The sequence below is a fragment of the Anabrus simplex genome, chromosome 4 (genome assembly GCF_040414725.1).
Source record: "Anabrus simplex isolate iqAnaSimp1 chromosome 4, ASM4041472v1, whole genome shotgun sequence".
NCBI classification, from domain to species: Eukaryota; Metazoa; Arthropoda; class Insecta; order Orthoptera; family Tettigoniidae; genus Anabrus; species Anabrus simplex.
The window spans coordinates 231,821,957-231,838,453 of NC_090268.1; the positions used below are offsets into that span (position 1 = coordinate 231,821,957).

The 16,497-nt window shown below is 36.5% G+C and overlaps 1 protein-coding gene across 1 annotated transcript in view; it reads left to right on the plus strand.

The window, feature by feature from the left end:
- Window positions 1-16,497, plus strand: part of LOC136871815 (DNA (cytosine-5)-methyltransferase 1) — a 211,873-nt gene that overhangs the window by 118,158 nt on the left and 77,218 nt on the right. The window contains exon 15 of the mRNA XM_067145426.2: window positions 11,098-11,194. Within this exon, the coding sequence (XP_067001527.2) occupies window positions 11,098-11,194 (97 nt within the window). The remainder of the gene's footprint in view (window positions 1-11,097; window positions 11,195-16,497) is intronic.

The window sequence follows — 16,497 nt, forward strand, 5'->3', positions numbered from 1 at the left end:
TGCTAATCTCCATGTCCACCCTAGCATTTAGCATTAATTCACTTCCTAGGTATTTATAGCTGACTCTGACTTCCAATTTTCACAGTGCCCTTCCTTACCTTTCCCCTCTTGACATCACCATAGTCTTGCTTATATCTGTACTGATTTTCGTGTCATACTTCTCAATTTTTTCGTTCAGTACTGCACCATCCTGAGGGGGTTTCTTTCTTGCACCATATTGGGCGACCTATCAATTGCTCCGGCTATTTTCCCCTCAACCATCCATCACTTCTACAGATCATTAAATGGATCAATGCATTTAATAAAAATGATGCTAAGTGTCGGTGGCTATGCTCGCTTCTAATATTCATTGTATAAACAGTTACCGCATCATAAAATTTAAGCGATATCGTAATCTTCATTTTTCTTATCACATTTATTGATATGATAATCTTTAAATTGCCACGCGACACCTCTCAGGGATAATTAAATTGCATATGCGAACCGTACTATTTTTACGTGAGATCAACTGGGACACCACATTTCCTTTTTAATAAATTACCATCGATACCATTCGTCCTCCAGAATCAATATCAAGTTTTCCAAGTCCAGTCATTCGAAGAAAAGAAAAGAAAATAAATAAAATATTTTTTAAAATGAATTAATTCAAAATCATTTATATCATAATGATATTAGCCTATCTCCTAAAATAATAACCTTTAAATTGGATAATCTATAATTTATTTCATGATTCTAGAATCTTAAAAGAAAATCTGATAATATTTATTGACATCAATTATCTTCCTCCTCTCTATAAAAAAAAAAATTAAATTTAATCTATCTTCGATCTGATTCAACTATTCCTCTTGCATTAATTATGCGCATCACAAAAATAAAGGATAAATTCTCTTAATTACATAAATCGAAAGTACATATTCTATCTGTTGAATACGTAGTATAACATTCTCTGAAATTGATTATCTCATAATAATAATAATAACAATTAATTGATAAGCAGAAAAAGTTATTATGGGTTAAAAAATAAATCTAAGTCCCTAAGCCTTAGTAAACTTCATAATAAATATGCTTAATCTGAGTCCATCAGTTCTTGTTTCTTTCTTTAAAAAAAATTCTTATTTTATTCATTATCAAATTGATATTCTGTCATTAACACACGTGTATCTTCCGATGTTATAACGTTAGCAATCGCAAGTAAGTTCCAAATATATATCAGCTCAAAATGGCTATTTTAAACATATATCGTTCATTAAATGAGAAATATTGGTCACCATGACCATGACATTTGGTTAAAATATTCAAATAACATCCTAAAATTAAATGTAGGTATCGTGTAAAGATCAATTATTATCGTAGTTCAAATAGAAATTATACCTAACATGATTTATGGTTTCACCAATATCCAATCAAATATCAAAAATTCCGTAGGAATGCATTTGGTAACCTATTTTATTTAATTGTGGTAGAAATTTAAATTATGAAGTTGTTCTATGAATTAAATACATTCTCGACACCAAACTTCAAATAATATTCAGTACAACGTTGACATATTCTCTATGAAGACAACAAGTTTCCCTTCTTTTATTTCTTATTTGGATATTTAATCTGAAGACAGTTTACGGTAACCCACATACGAAATCTACGATGTATTTCATTGTATTCATGTACCACTAACCCAATATATCTCACATTACCATATTAATATCTTGCCGCATATGTCAAACATCACCATTGGCCAGTAATACGCCGTATTTACCGCCAAAATTATCCTTAAGCATACCTATCTCTCCATTTTTCAATATTAATTACCATAATATATCATCATTCATTCCCACAAATATCTCAGCGAATAATTATTCGTAAATCCACATCAACATGCCACTCAAATCCTAACTTCCCTATGTAAACATTTATCATTTCCAACAAGTCGGCAAACCATCTTAACATATCATTAATGTACTGCAACGGTACATTTTTGGGTTAAATTTCATACGTAATACACATAAACACGTTATCCTGAAAATGAAACACATATATAAACTAAACAAGTTAATATTTACTCACATGTCATCGCGTCGTAACAGCAACCAGATATTAGTTACTCAGAAATCAACTATCTTCTTTAAAGATATTAAATCTGGGTTACGTCTCTTTGTATACGTTGTTTCAATCCCATAATGGTTGAAAATCACACTCTAAATCTCTCCTTGTTCAATTATAAACATTCCTATATTATGACATTGATTGTAAACTCTGGAAGAAATACCTACTCCCATAATGATAAATCAACTAGGACAATCTCATTGCAAAGATAACATCGACTGAGATTTCATCACGAAGAACTACGTAAAAAAAAAAACATACCAATGTTCACTACAAATATATGAATACTACATCTACGACACATTAATTTCAAGATAATAAAGTAATTCTTTGTAACTTAGCTTGTGGCTGCTGACGTTAGATGACTGGGTTAGGCTTTGATGTTGTCATCTTAGGACTGCGTAGATCGTCTCCAACATCCGTTACGTCACCATCAGGTTGTAGTTTTGGGACCCGGGATAGTAGAAGCAGCTTGGCGGTCTACGTCGGAAAGTCGGCTCCATCTCCGATTTAGCCTCTCATGTTGTAGCCGTTAGTCATATGTGAAAGAAACATTTCCAAAATGGCAATTAATATCACGTCCATATCCTTGAGAATGTTCTACAAAGAATCTAGATTATATCTTTGTTTCAGGTTATTAAATCAGTAATTCAATGTTAATTCCTTGTGACAGATTTTAACAGGTAAAAAATCATCAAATTAGCTTTTAAATTATTTTTTTTATCCAGCTAATCAACCTATAATGCGTTAAATTTGACTTGATATCTCGTAACGGCCTTCGGTCTATATTCCGACTACTGTCCGGATACTAATCAACTTGCTCTGATTTTCCGTCACGATATTTGTTCAGATATAGGTGTAATTCAAATATTTCTTCACTGTGCAGGTTCTTCAGCTCTTATTAACTGAAATATCTTCCTTCTTCTTTCTGCGAGGATTATTTTTTTCTCGTGGATAAATTTACGTCGTAGTTTTGCGTACCAGATTTTTTTTTATTGTTCACCTACTTCTTTTTTAACAATTTTAAAAACTTTCTATTATTTTTTTTATCACGGCCACATGGATCCTTTATAACTTTACGTCTCACTCCGTGACCTAGGCATACTTGATTCGCCAAATGAACATCTTTGCCGTCACGTGCATGGCCTCCTTGATTTTATACGTTCGTATTATATATATATATTCTGAAACCACAGCCTATTTCACTTAATATATTCATTCTTTTTAGATGTATGGCCCAATTACGTAATCTTCGCGATCTCATTACCGTGCATGGCAAACTTTTAATGTCGTATGACAACCTTTATTCCATTATCAGGACGATGAAAACGGTACAGTACATCTAGTTGTTATTGCACTTCTTTGCTGTTCTTTCCCCAGATCACATCATCTGCAAATATCAGTATCTTCATCTTGTCTCCATAGGCTTCCTTTGTTTCCTTCACAATTTTGTCCATGGCCATAATAAACAAAAGAGGTGACAGCACACTCCCCTGTCTTAGTCCAGCCTTATTCCTAAACTATTCTGTCTTTCCAACTGGGGTCAGTACCCTGCTAACACAGTTGTTGTACATTGCTTGCACCATTTCTAACACTTCCCTTTCAAGTCTCTTTTTAACCATGGTTTCCCTAACCATCTCTCTGGGGACACTTATCATCTGCCTTTTCTATATCTATGACAGTCATGACCAGATCCTTTCCATATTCCTAGTTCTTTTTCATCAACTGTCTCATGCTGAAGATTGGGTCCACTGTAGATCTTCCACTCCTGAAGCTGTATTGTTCGTCTTGTAACTCTCCTTCAATCTTTCTTCTCATTCATCTAATATCCTTTTCAGTATTTTAACTACCTGCGATATAAGTGTGATTCCTCTATAATTACTTTCTTGTCCACTTTCTTAAACACTGGTATTATCCCTTTTTTCCAGTCTGGTACACATTTGTGTTTCCACATACACTTTAGTAGTTGCTGCAACCACTCCAGCAGCCTTTAGTATTTCCACACTGATTTCATCCCTCCCTGTTGCTCTTCCCATCTTCATCTTTTGTACCGTTAACTCCACCTTCAGCATTGTTATATCATCTTCTGTTCTTGAGTCACACTGTATTGCTTCTGTCTCCCCTGAACAGTTGTTCACATTCAATAGCTTATCAAAATACTCCTTCCATCTTCTCTTTATCTCTTCTGGGTGTGTTAAAAACAATTCCCCATCTTCCTTTTTCACTAGCTTTCTGATAACTCTTTCTGTCCTCTTGCTTCTTATAAGTCCATACAGCATCCTTTAACTGCCACTTACATCCAGTTCCATTTTTTATGTGAATTCTTCCCAACTCTTCTTCTTTCCTTCTCCTACCACCTTCTTACTGCTCCGTTCGTTGTTGACATACTTCCTTTTGCTTTCTTCTGTTTGATCTCGGTTCCATTCTCACCAAGGTGTCTTATTTTCTTTCACCACTCTCCTCACTTCCTCATTCCACCACAGTGTCTCCTTTTGTTTCACTCTTTTAAATGTCCTGCCACAAACACACTCTGCTTTACTAACAACTGCCTTTTTAAAACTGGCCCACTCCTCTTCTACATTTTCCACTTCAGTAACTGGGATTTGTTGCTTCAATCTCTCCTGAAAATCTTCCTGTACATTTTTGTCTTTCAATTTCCATATTTTTATTTTACTTTCTCTTATCTCTTTTAGTTTTTCTATTTTTCCCAACCATAATTTTGCCACCACAACTCTATGGTCCCCATCAAATGCTTCTCCTGGTAAAGCTGTCACGTCCATCAACTTCCTGCGATTTGTCCTTTCCACCAAAAAGTAGTTCATTACTAATTTTGTTCTTCTGTTACCCCACCCATATCTCGTAATTTTCCTGCTGTTTTTCTTTCAAAACCATGTCCGCTAGTTCCTCTCCTTCATGATTCTTTTTCCCATATCAATATGGTCCAATGACTTGTTCCTTTCCTTATATCTCGTTTCTGACCCGTGCATTCAGATCTCCCATAATAACCACTTCCACACCTGAAATTTTTCTTTCTACTTTCTCCAAGAATCCTTCAATATCTTCTTCCTTGTTTCCTGTCTGCGGTGCATACGCTTGTATGAAGTCCATCATTTTATTCTTCATCTTTAGTCTAATTTTCATTATTCTGTCACTCACACGTTCTACCACTTCAACATACTCATCCAATTGCTTCGAAATGGTTAGTCCCACTCCGTTTACTGCCTCTTGGCCACCACTCCATTATAATGTGTCCTTTCCTCAATCTCTTCCTTCCGTTACCTTTCTATTTCACTTCACTCAGCTCCGTTGTTTCCCCCTTCCTTCTCCATGAAGTCTACTACTTCCTCTGCCTTCCCTGTAAGGGTCATAAAGATTTACTATTCCTATCTTAATGTTGGTCACTGGTCACCCATTTCTCACAGTTCCCCCAGTACCTTGAGAACTGCACGTCGCCTGCAGGGGACACCCTAACCTTTTCCGAGGTTGAATTACTAGTACCATATCATGTATAGGCTATTATTACGATGGGGTCGCCACTCCCAAAGGCATTTTATACCTACAACTAGGTGTTATTCTAGGCCACTCCACTGGAGTACCGATGCCTTCTGTAGCCGCTCCTCTCGAGTATAGACACTACAAGTTTCCCTCTTCCACCACCAATGCCGTACCAAAGTCCACCTTCTCCACCACTGATGCCATTGGGGTCTTCACCCCTACCCTGGGCTTTGTTCCTCCATATTTGTGACCCCTGGAGAGAGGGTGTCCCAGTACTTTAAAGCCCCAGGAACTGGGCTGCCTGTTGGTCCGTGGGTTGTGTTGGGTATTTCAACTAGCCCTACTGAATTGTAGGGTCCCCCTATCCGCCACCTGGGGACATGCCCTCTACGGTTTAACAGGCTCCTCCAAGGGTCCTTAACAACACACAGCTACAGTATATACAATTATACACAACACTACACTATTAAGGGGAACACACTGAGGCCATTTACTATTGATTCTGTCAGTACAGATATCAACAAATTCTCACACTGGTTATTCACTTCACCATCACACAGTCGATTCTGAAAAGTACAGATATCAACAAGTCCGTACACTGTTATTCACTTTGCCATCACAAGGCAAGACTGACTACCCTTTCACTCAAATTAATTCTGACAAATACAGATATCAACTCATTCTAACCCACACTTTACATTCTCTTACTGCATTGTCTCTCTGTCACTGTCTCACCACAGAACACCAATGTGACTGACTGACTGACTGACTGACTGACTGACTGACTGACTGACTGACTGACTGACTGACTGACTGACTGTGTCTGACTGATTCTCGGCCTGTCAGCTCGAGATATATATATTGTTCGACAAACAGTCTAGAAATATCAACTTCTGGAAATGTTCTTGCAACACTCTAAATAGAACACATTCGAACACAGAAGTGACAATCGATCGACCGGCCTCTCGATTGGAGTAGATCAAACTCGAATATTCGATTACCATTTATAAACGCACATAGACATGCCTACAAAATTCCTAATGTTTCCACATGTATCTGGATAATAAATCATTACTGTAAGTTTCCAGAAACCTCCATATGAAACAGAATGATAGTGGATTATACCCAATATACAAATATTACAGTTTTCTACAGTTTTTGACTACACATATTTTGAGGTTATACAAATGTACAATACATATTTACAAAATACAGTCATTCTTAACATTTAATAACAGATAGTTAAAATATATTAACAACTAGCAATTACTTGCAGCTTCGCTCATGTGGATTTCGTAATTTGTTAAAAGTAATCATTCCTCGGTACTGTACAAAGACATTATCTGAAAATTCCTAAAGAATATAGCCTAAGTTCACCGAAAAATTGAGTTTCATATACCCCAGAAACTCTTTGTATGTCACGTTTGTGATATTGCCTTTTGGGGGTAAGATGACCATAAGACATAGAACTGTACAGTCTTCTCTCAAGTCGAAAACAAACAAAAAACATGTTTCTTTATTTTTAAAAGATTCCTAATACCTTTTTCCACCTCTGTAACTTCTTCAGTTTTTGAGATATAAGTATCCCCATAAAAATAATTCAACCCCTTTATCTGTCCTTCCACCATCCTCACCCCACCTAAGTGGATTTCTGAAAACAAAACAAAAATACATGTTTATTTTTAAAGAAGATTCCAAATACCAATTTTAATGTCTGTAACATGTTGCGTTTTTGACATATACTGTAAATATACTGGTACTCATTTTAAAAATTCACCCGCTTTTTCAATTCCTTTCACCCCTTAACCCTTTTGCACTCAGCGCACCAATCTATCGGCGCAAGAGGTTATGATGTAGATGCTGATTCCCATAGGTTATGGCGAGAAAGCTCACGGCGCCGATACATCGACTCTGTCCTATTTAGGGATTTTGGTCATTTGGGTCGCTGTTAAATGGTAACAGTTGATCGTGACAGTAACTTAAAGCGTTGAATTTGCGTTTTACTCCACAGATATATCCACCAGACCTACAAAATATATTTATTTTCGACAAATGAAATCTGTTGACCGTGAATGTTTATGTTGTGGTTATTCAAAGTTGTTATTGTGTTGATCTGTTTTGGTTGGCTTATGAATACAGCAATTTGATCTTGCTATCAGTTTAGTTTAGAGTTTTCGTTTCTTTGGTATATCATGTGTTCGCTGTACTTTGCGAACTATAATTTTACTTCTTCTCATTACTCCGTTGTTGCCCCTTGCTTGCGTCATCTTTCTGTCGTAATGGCTAGGCCATATTCAAGGCCAAATGAGGTTGATATCCTTGAATTTTCAGATGATTTAGACAGTAATAATGACCTTCTTTTGCCGAAAGTAATTCCCGTTATGTAGGAAGTGACACAGTCTCGGCTGCTCACCATGCATTGGACCGCGAAGATCTGACATCGATGACAGTTACATGTACAGTGAATGGCTTTGTGTCGTACTTAAAGAGTGAATTGCAGCACACACATCATATTGATATCAAATTATTCAGAATTAAATATTTGTTCTTTCAGGTCTAAAAGTAAAGAAGAAAGTTGCAATAATGTCTGATATTTCTGTCATTTAAAACCATAATTTATTTTTTTAAATTATTTTCAAAGTTTAATAATTTTTTTGGCTTTACCAATAATAATATGTCCAAGGTATATTCATTTCTGAAATGCTCATAGTTTCCTTTTATTCATGTGATTTATTTTAATATGTGTGAAACTGTTTATGTGTTGATTTTTTGTCATTTGGTTAGAAAATCACAGAAATTAGTTTGAGCTTCTTCGAGCAAACCCCTGCATATACACTAGGCTGAATGCGAAAGGGTTAAGTGGATTTTCCAAAAACAAAAACAAAAAAAAACCTTTTATTTTGAAAGGAGATTTTAAAAAAACAGTTTTCACGTCTGTAACATCTTCACTGTCTGAGATACAAGTATCCTCGTAAAAGGAATTCAACTCCTTTACTTATTTTCACACACACACACACACACACACACACACACACACACACACACACACCTCCCCCAAGTGGACTTTCCGAAAACAATAAATACGCGTTTCTTTATTTTTAAAGGAGATGAAAGTGTCAACTTTCACGTCTGTAACATCTTCACTTTCTGACATATAAATGTCCTCATAAACAGAATTCAACTCCTTTACTTATTTTCATTTCCCCCCTCCCCCCTAAGTCAGTTTTCCAAAAACAAAAAAATATGTGTTAATTTTTAAAGGAGATTCGAAATACCAATTTTCATGTCTGCAACATCTTTAGTTTTCTTTTAGATAAAGTATCATCATACAAATATTTCAAATGATTTTTCAATTCTTTCACCCTCTTAAGTGATTTTCCAAAAACAAAAGAATACATGTTTCTTTAATTTTAAAGGAGATTCCAAATACCAATTTTCACGTCTGCAATATCTTCAGTTTTTTAGATATAAGTGTCCTCATAAAAGGTATTCAACCCCTTTTCCCTCTTGTTTCATTCCACTTAAGGAGATTTTCCAAAAACAAAAACAATATGTGTTTCTTTATTTTTAAAGGAGATTTAAACATCAATTTTTACGTCCATAAACTTTTTAAGTGTTGGGATATCCTAGATATACTCACTGAAACAATTCACACCCCACATTTCCACCCCTTTAGCGACGGAATATCCAAAAATTCTCGTTTAGTGAGAACCTACACTCTTAATATTAATGTATCCTTGAAATTTATTTTCATTCTCTCCAGTAGTTTTGGCTTGGTGATGATGAATAAGTCAGGCAGTCAGCCAGGACATGTTATTTTATATAATATATACATTATTATTACATCTATAATTTTGTCATAGTTCATCTCAGCGACCCTGAAAACTATGGATCGACACTGATATTGGTCTTTTTCGATAATCTAAAATCCTTGATTTTACGTTGCTATGGTTACGGTGGGCCACTTTTCCAGCCGATTCCTATAGCCAGGGTATATCTCGGAAACGGTTGGTTTTAGGGTCTTAAAATGTGGTTTTCGGGTTCCGTGGGGACATACAGAGGTTTGTTCCTCACATCGCGAGGCTTCAAATGAGCTTTGTTTTGTCCTTGTATGACAGATTCGATTTTTCGCCTATATTAGCCTATTGTGATGTGCCAAAGGGCCTAAATCTAGGGAATGGTGAGGACCTAACATGTCAAACCACTTCCATAACCCTCTTAGGAGCAGTAAAAACAAAGTATGAAATTTTCAGTGAAATCGGTGCAGTAGTTTTTGAGTCTATAGAATACGAACAAACATTCATTTTTATATATATGTATTTGAGGTTATAATGTGCATACATATTTACAGGGTATAGTTGTACTTGCCATTTAATAAAAGATAATTAAAATATATTGAACTTAATAATTGAAGGTTTTACAAGAGTTACGTTATGAGTAGGTTGGCATACATACGACATGATTCTGTTTCATCCACTGTCCATTCTTTAGGAAGCTGAGAAATTGGTATAAAATCATGACTCATAGGTTTCTTGGCTGAAGGAACATCAGGATAAAATAAAGTACCATATGTTTGATTTAGAACTATATCCTATTATGTTTGTAAAACATAAGTAACAATCCGTAGTATGATCTTTCTGTTCTGTCCATATTACATGGCATGGGTGCCATTGTGCCAACCATGTAAAGTTCACGAACAATTACATCAAATTTGACCTGTTACATTCACAATTTCACAAACATAAGGTACGGTTACTCGCTATTCGCAAAGTGTTCGATGAGTCCGTTTAAGACTTGATTCACCCACAAAAGAACAAATTTTAACAGAGAAACAGGAAATTACTCTACTGCCAGATGTTTCCTCCACAAAATATTAAGTGCCAGTCATAAACATACAAGTTTGCTAAAACGTTCTTGTCCATTTACTAGGAACCAACCCCAAGCCAGGTGCAGAGACCTGAAACCATAAAACTATAAATGTGGGTGTTCTACAAAAAATTTAGATGATAGAGGAAAATTGATGCAATATCCGTTATCAGCACATCAGAGACCACTTAATTTTATTTAAAGAGGTTTTTCATTGTTGTTTATCAGTGTAATTATGCAAAGCCAGATTAGTCACTTTGTCGTCCGAACTAGTGAAAAACAAAAAAGGGACTTAGATAAACAGATTGCAAAATTGTGTCATGCTACAAACTTGCGAAATTCTGTTATGCCACAAACAGTTCCTTCCGCTCCATTAATCATTCAGAATTCAGAAGACTTATAAGTATGTTTGGACCTGGCTATACTCCTATCATCTGCTGCAGTAGCTGGACCCCTTGAAGAAATTTTTCAAAGTAGGAGGGATGAGTGTTTCAAGGATTTATTTGAGAATATAGTTTATATGAAATTAGATGGATGGTCAAATGCGCGTAATGAGCCCGAACAGACAGCTAACGATGTATTTTCTCAGTTTAAGGTATCAAACTATTTCTTAGAAATGTTTTTATTTTGTTCCAGATCCTGTCCTTCATGCAAAAAGACCATATCAGAGGCGGCTGCTAAGATTCCGCAGCTGATTGATAAAATAGATGGTTCCGGTGCTGATAGCCGTGAGGTGATTATAGCTTTTTTTTTATTGCAATGTGGATAAAAGTGGATTCAACAAATCACTTCAGTTGTTGTATGTTACACTTTACAGAAATCCCATGATATGTACGTTAAAATATTTTAAAGGTAATTGTTAGATCAGAGTACTTAGTGTTGCCAACTTCAGTGTATTTCTGGGAATCTCCCCTATTTGCCCCCACCCGTTTTTTAACTGTCTCCTGGCTCCCATATTTGTCTGATCTAAGAACGATTTTCTCCCTTATTCTTATGTCGCACAGAGAGCTTTGTTTAATTTTAATGCTATATCATAATACTTAAAAATGTATTGTAATGAATGCAGAGGGAAGAGTGTGTCCATAGACAAAGGTGTGTCTAAATGTTACTCTTTGAATATCTGTGGGTAATAAAGGTATCTATTCTCCATGGTCTGCACCAATATTTTTTAGTATTTCATCAAGTAGGCCATGATAGTTTTGCCTGATTCCTATTCCTATATTGCTCGTTTTCATCTTGCCTTAATAGGACCTTCTTTTTCATGTGTTGATTTTATCGTTTTCAAATAACTGCATCTGTGCATCAACATGAGCAATGATGAGGAAGTTGAAAGTGGTAAAACACCAACAAGGAAGAAGCTTTATGCCCGACTGCGTCAGCCTCAGTTTCGACTTAACTGTGGTAAAACGGATAGCACCATGGTTAACTTGAATTTCTGTTGCATCAAACCCAATTTTGAAACTTTTGACGTTTACCGCGGCTAAAAGTTTACCGGTCATGAGCGAATGGTTAAGTAGCTAACCGAGGCTTTAAAACCTGCATACTCTACGTAACCTCATGAGGAAGTGTATTGTGTGCATCGAAAATGTCATGATCCGATTTAAAATTTATTGGGCGTGAGTGAGCAATGTGACCTCACATTGAGTGCATCAAAAGTACCGTGGTCTTATCATTAACATGGATCTTGAAGATGATCAACAGAAAGAGGCGGGGGCAATCCATTTGAAGATTGGACGGACTCCTAGTTTCGAAACACATTACAGTTCAGGAGACAGTGACACCCTTGTTACAATAATTAGATGACCAACTCTAGTTCCTTACTAGTAGAAATAATCCTGTTTTGCCAAGAAATCGTCTTAAGTCGGTGAGCATTTAAATTTAAAATGCACTAAAATTTGGCGCTTCCGTTCGCCCTTCCTTTTCCATATCACCTGATACTGATAACCTAAACTAACCTAACCTAATGAAACAAAATTAATCATTCTTAAAAGTAAGGAGCTGTAATAGGAGATATGATTAAAGAGACAAAATGTTTCTGATAAGGGAAAAATGAAATGACATGTGGCTTTTAATTCTGGGAGTGTCCGAGGACAAGTTCAGCCCACCAGATGCAGGTCTTCATATTTGACACCCGTAGGCGACCTGCGCACCGTGATGAAAATGAAAGGATGATGAAGACGACACATACATCCAGCCTCCATGCCAGCAGAATCAACAAATTATGGTTAAAATTCCTGACCCTGCCAGGAATTGAACCTGGGACCCCTGTGACCAAAGGCCAGCACGCTAACAACTTAGCCATGGAGCCAGACTCTGTTAAGGAGAAACATGATTATAAAACTTCTTTATACAACTGTAAAATAATTTAAATAATAATATTTGTTCTAGAAAAAAAAAAAAATGACAGTTGACGGTTTCAGACAAAATGTAAACAGTTGGATAAATTGTAGACACATGACTGTCAAAATTTTCACTGCCTTTTGGATAAATTAAAGACAAGTGACTGTCGAACTCATCACTGCCTTCTGAATACTGCTGTGAATTACTTCAAAGGGGAATTATAGTGAGAAAAACTAGTGTCAAGAAACCACTGTTTCGAAACCAAGGATTAGCAATGGTACAACCGGTTCATGACAATACTATAGTATGAGTTTTACCATGGTTTCATAATGCCTGATATTTACGGAGAAAGGTACACTCGGGCATACATATGTGTGTGTGTTTCTTTCCAAATGGGAAGATTCATATTCTTGAATTGGCCTGGTGCAGTCTAATGCTTATAAAGCAAACTTATCCACCTACAAGCATTAATTTCGCATGTCAGATGGTTATAAGGATGACTGTATACAGCATATGAACACTGCCAGTAATAAACAAATGTAATATACCATATTTTTTTTGGAGGCTCGACAAGATCAGCAATAATGCAAGAAAAATATGAAGCTGTAAAGCGTCTCGGAGAGCAAGGAAGTGAGTATGTCACGACAATCCACTGACAGCGAGGGGCGTTCCCATTTATGTGCATCAGAATCTGGGGAACAATGTGAGGAATGGACAAAATGTCGTCATGCATATGCTAAGTGATTGTCCTGTCAACAACGGGTATTACAGCTAGTAATAAATAAATAAATAAATTTTTAAAAATCATCACAGTACTGAAATACTAGCCAGCTTACTCTCATATCTATCCTCGACGGTAAATCCAAGTTTAAACTGGCAAATAATCGATCAGAGCAATTGCCAGGAAAATAGCTTACATGATACTCAAAGACAACTAGCTATTTAGCATTGTAGAAACTACAGGATTTAAGCAGTTGATTCAGCACCTTGAACCTAGATGTCATTATTGTGCCTTGAAATACTGCTATATGACAATTTTGAGAGAAGAAATACTAACCCGCAGCACCTGTATCACATGGAATGAAAATTTGATGATATAATTCATGCAATACTGCTCCTTAGATGACCGAACCTTTCTGGTCAGAGTTCTGAGATGAAATAATATCACATAAGTTTTTCTAGGCTCTGCAATATATTACAGTATGTCTACTCATAAGTATATGTCAAATGACATCCTCACAGAATTATATATCAAGACATAGAAACAGAGTAAAAGACGAGCTTTGAAATGCAGATTGCATAGCTGTTACAATGGATTTGTGGGCATCATCAGCAACTGCCGAATACCTAAATATCACCGTTCATTTTCCACACTGTTCATTTTAGTTGTGCTTGGTAGGAGGATACACAAGGTGGGATTTTTATGAGCATCTTCAGTGAAAGCCTTATTTTTCGTGCCTTCAACACCCCTATGTCTAATAAAGATTTAATTAATTGAACACCATCCTATCGCTAAATTTAATGGCTTTAACAACTCTTTCATAAACCGTATAATCAACAAATTCAAACACCGTCCTAAAACTACGTTATCAAGACAAAACCAAACCCACTGCATTTTCCATTTTTACTTTCACTCAAGATTCTTATAAATAACTAATATTCTTAAAAAACACAACATGAACATTTTTAGAACCAATAACAGAAATCTTGATACAGTAAAATACCAGTATAACAAAATTTTGGGGACCTCTGAAATTAATTTGTTATACTGAAATTTTGTTATACTGAAATAAGTCAATTCTTAAGAACTCACCTAGTATTATATCCGTTAGTTATTGTTGTTTCTAGGGGTGGAACTACGAGGTCATCTGCCCTGTTATATCAGCTGCAGGATCTGTATAACTTCAAAATACCATTATAATAATAAGAGTTACAGTACTGACAGATGTTTTCAGAAAATCTATTTTTACATTGTACCAGCAAGTCTACACATTGTTCCAGAACATCATTTTTTTGAAAAAGTCTGTGATTTTCTTCTGAACAGATCCAGACACAAAAGCTCGTTCCAAATAGTCGCCAACCACTGCACATGAATTTAAAACAGATTCTGGCACATCACTTCGTGACACAAGAAAATCTTGAGGCTACGTGCCATGTTCGTTGCCTGCTGAAGAGTCAAGCTCTGTCGATCACAATCATTTTGGGGGTTGTCTTCATCTTCCTCCTCATCACATGGATCTCTATCATTCATAATGTCCTCCACAATTTCCTCATTTGTGATATCTTTGTGGACTATTACATCACTATCTACACTGATGTAGTCGGTAAGACTTACCGTAGATGGCACATCCAACGTTGTACACAAACGCTTCCAATTCTCCTCGGTTTCCACATCATCCAACACTTCACATTCTGCGACGTCTTCTGTAAAAACCACTCCAGCTTTTCTAAAGCAGTTTGTGATGATGTCTACATTCAGGGATTTCCATGCAGCATTAAACATCTGCATTGCTTCCAATATATTGATGTTAATGGCTCTATTCGTGGCAACGTTGCACAGCATTCAACGGACTACACGAGCTCGGTAATGCCGCTTTACTGCATGAATTATACCCTGATCCAGCGGCTGCAGAATTGAAGTTGTATTTGGAGGAAAAAATAAAACTTTTACTTGTTCCAAATGGCGAGGCATACAATTATGAGAAGAGCAATTTTCCAATAATAGAAGAATTCTCTTTTCGGCCTTCATCCGACGTTCCAAGTCCAACAACCACTCTTTGAATAGCACAGATGTCATCCATGCCTTAGAATTGTGCCTGTATTCACAGGGCAGATGTTGCACCCCCTTGAAGCACCTTGGCTTCCCAAATTTCCCAATTATGAGAGGCTTCAGTTTGTCCATCCCTGTGGAATTGGTGCACAAAAGAGCCGTGATACGTTCTTTTGAACGTTTGCCCCCAAAACACTTATTTCCCTTAAAATCAAGGGTTTTGTTCGGCATTAGTTTATAAAATAAAGCAGTTTCATCTGCATTATAAATGTCTGCCGGCGAATATTCTTTCAAGGCATCCTTTAGAGTCTCAAGACGCAACTTCCTTCGGGGCATCGTTAGCTTCACCATTTATAATTTTGTGGGATATGCCATATCTCTCCCGGAACCTATGAAGCCAACCAGCACTACCCATAAACTCAGGTGACCCAAGCGAACGTGCGAAAGATCGCGCACGCTCACATAACAGTGGGCCATTTATTGGAATGTTTTTACTCTGCATTTCCACAAACCACGTATAGACGGCTTGGTCCACCTCCTTGTAGTTGGCTGTCCTGATCTTCTTACGCTGTGGACCTAGGGCATCAGCATCAATGTTTTCCTCTATCTTACTTTTCTGTTTTAAAAACGTAGAAAGTGTTGACGGGCTAATGCCATTATTCTTCGCTACATCTCCTTTCTTTCCGCCTTTCTCTACTTCGGCAAGTATTTTACGTTTTTCACTCAACGAAAACTGCTGTCCCTTCTGCTTATCCATTTGCAATGATATGTACGGTACTTATTTATTTAACGAAATGCACACGAACTTTGCAAGTTTAATGATATAACCTTAACAGCAAGAAGAAGTAGTTCTCCAAGAGAGAAAGAGAAAACAAGTAGAAATCAGCCTGGATTTTTATTCATCTGATTGACCGCAGCTGGACCGG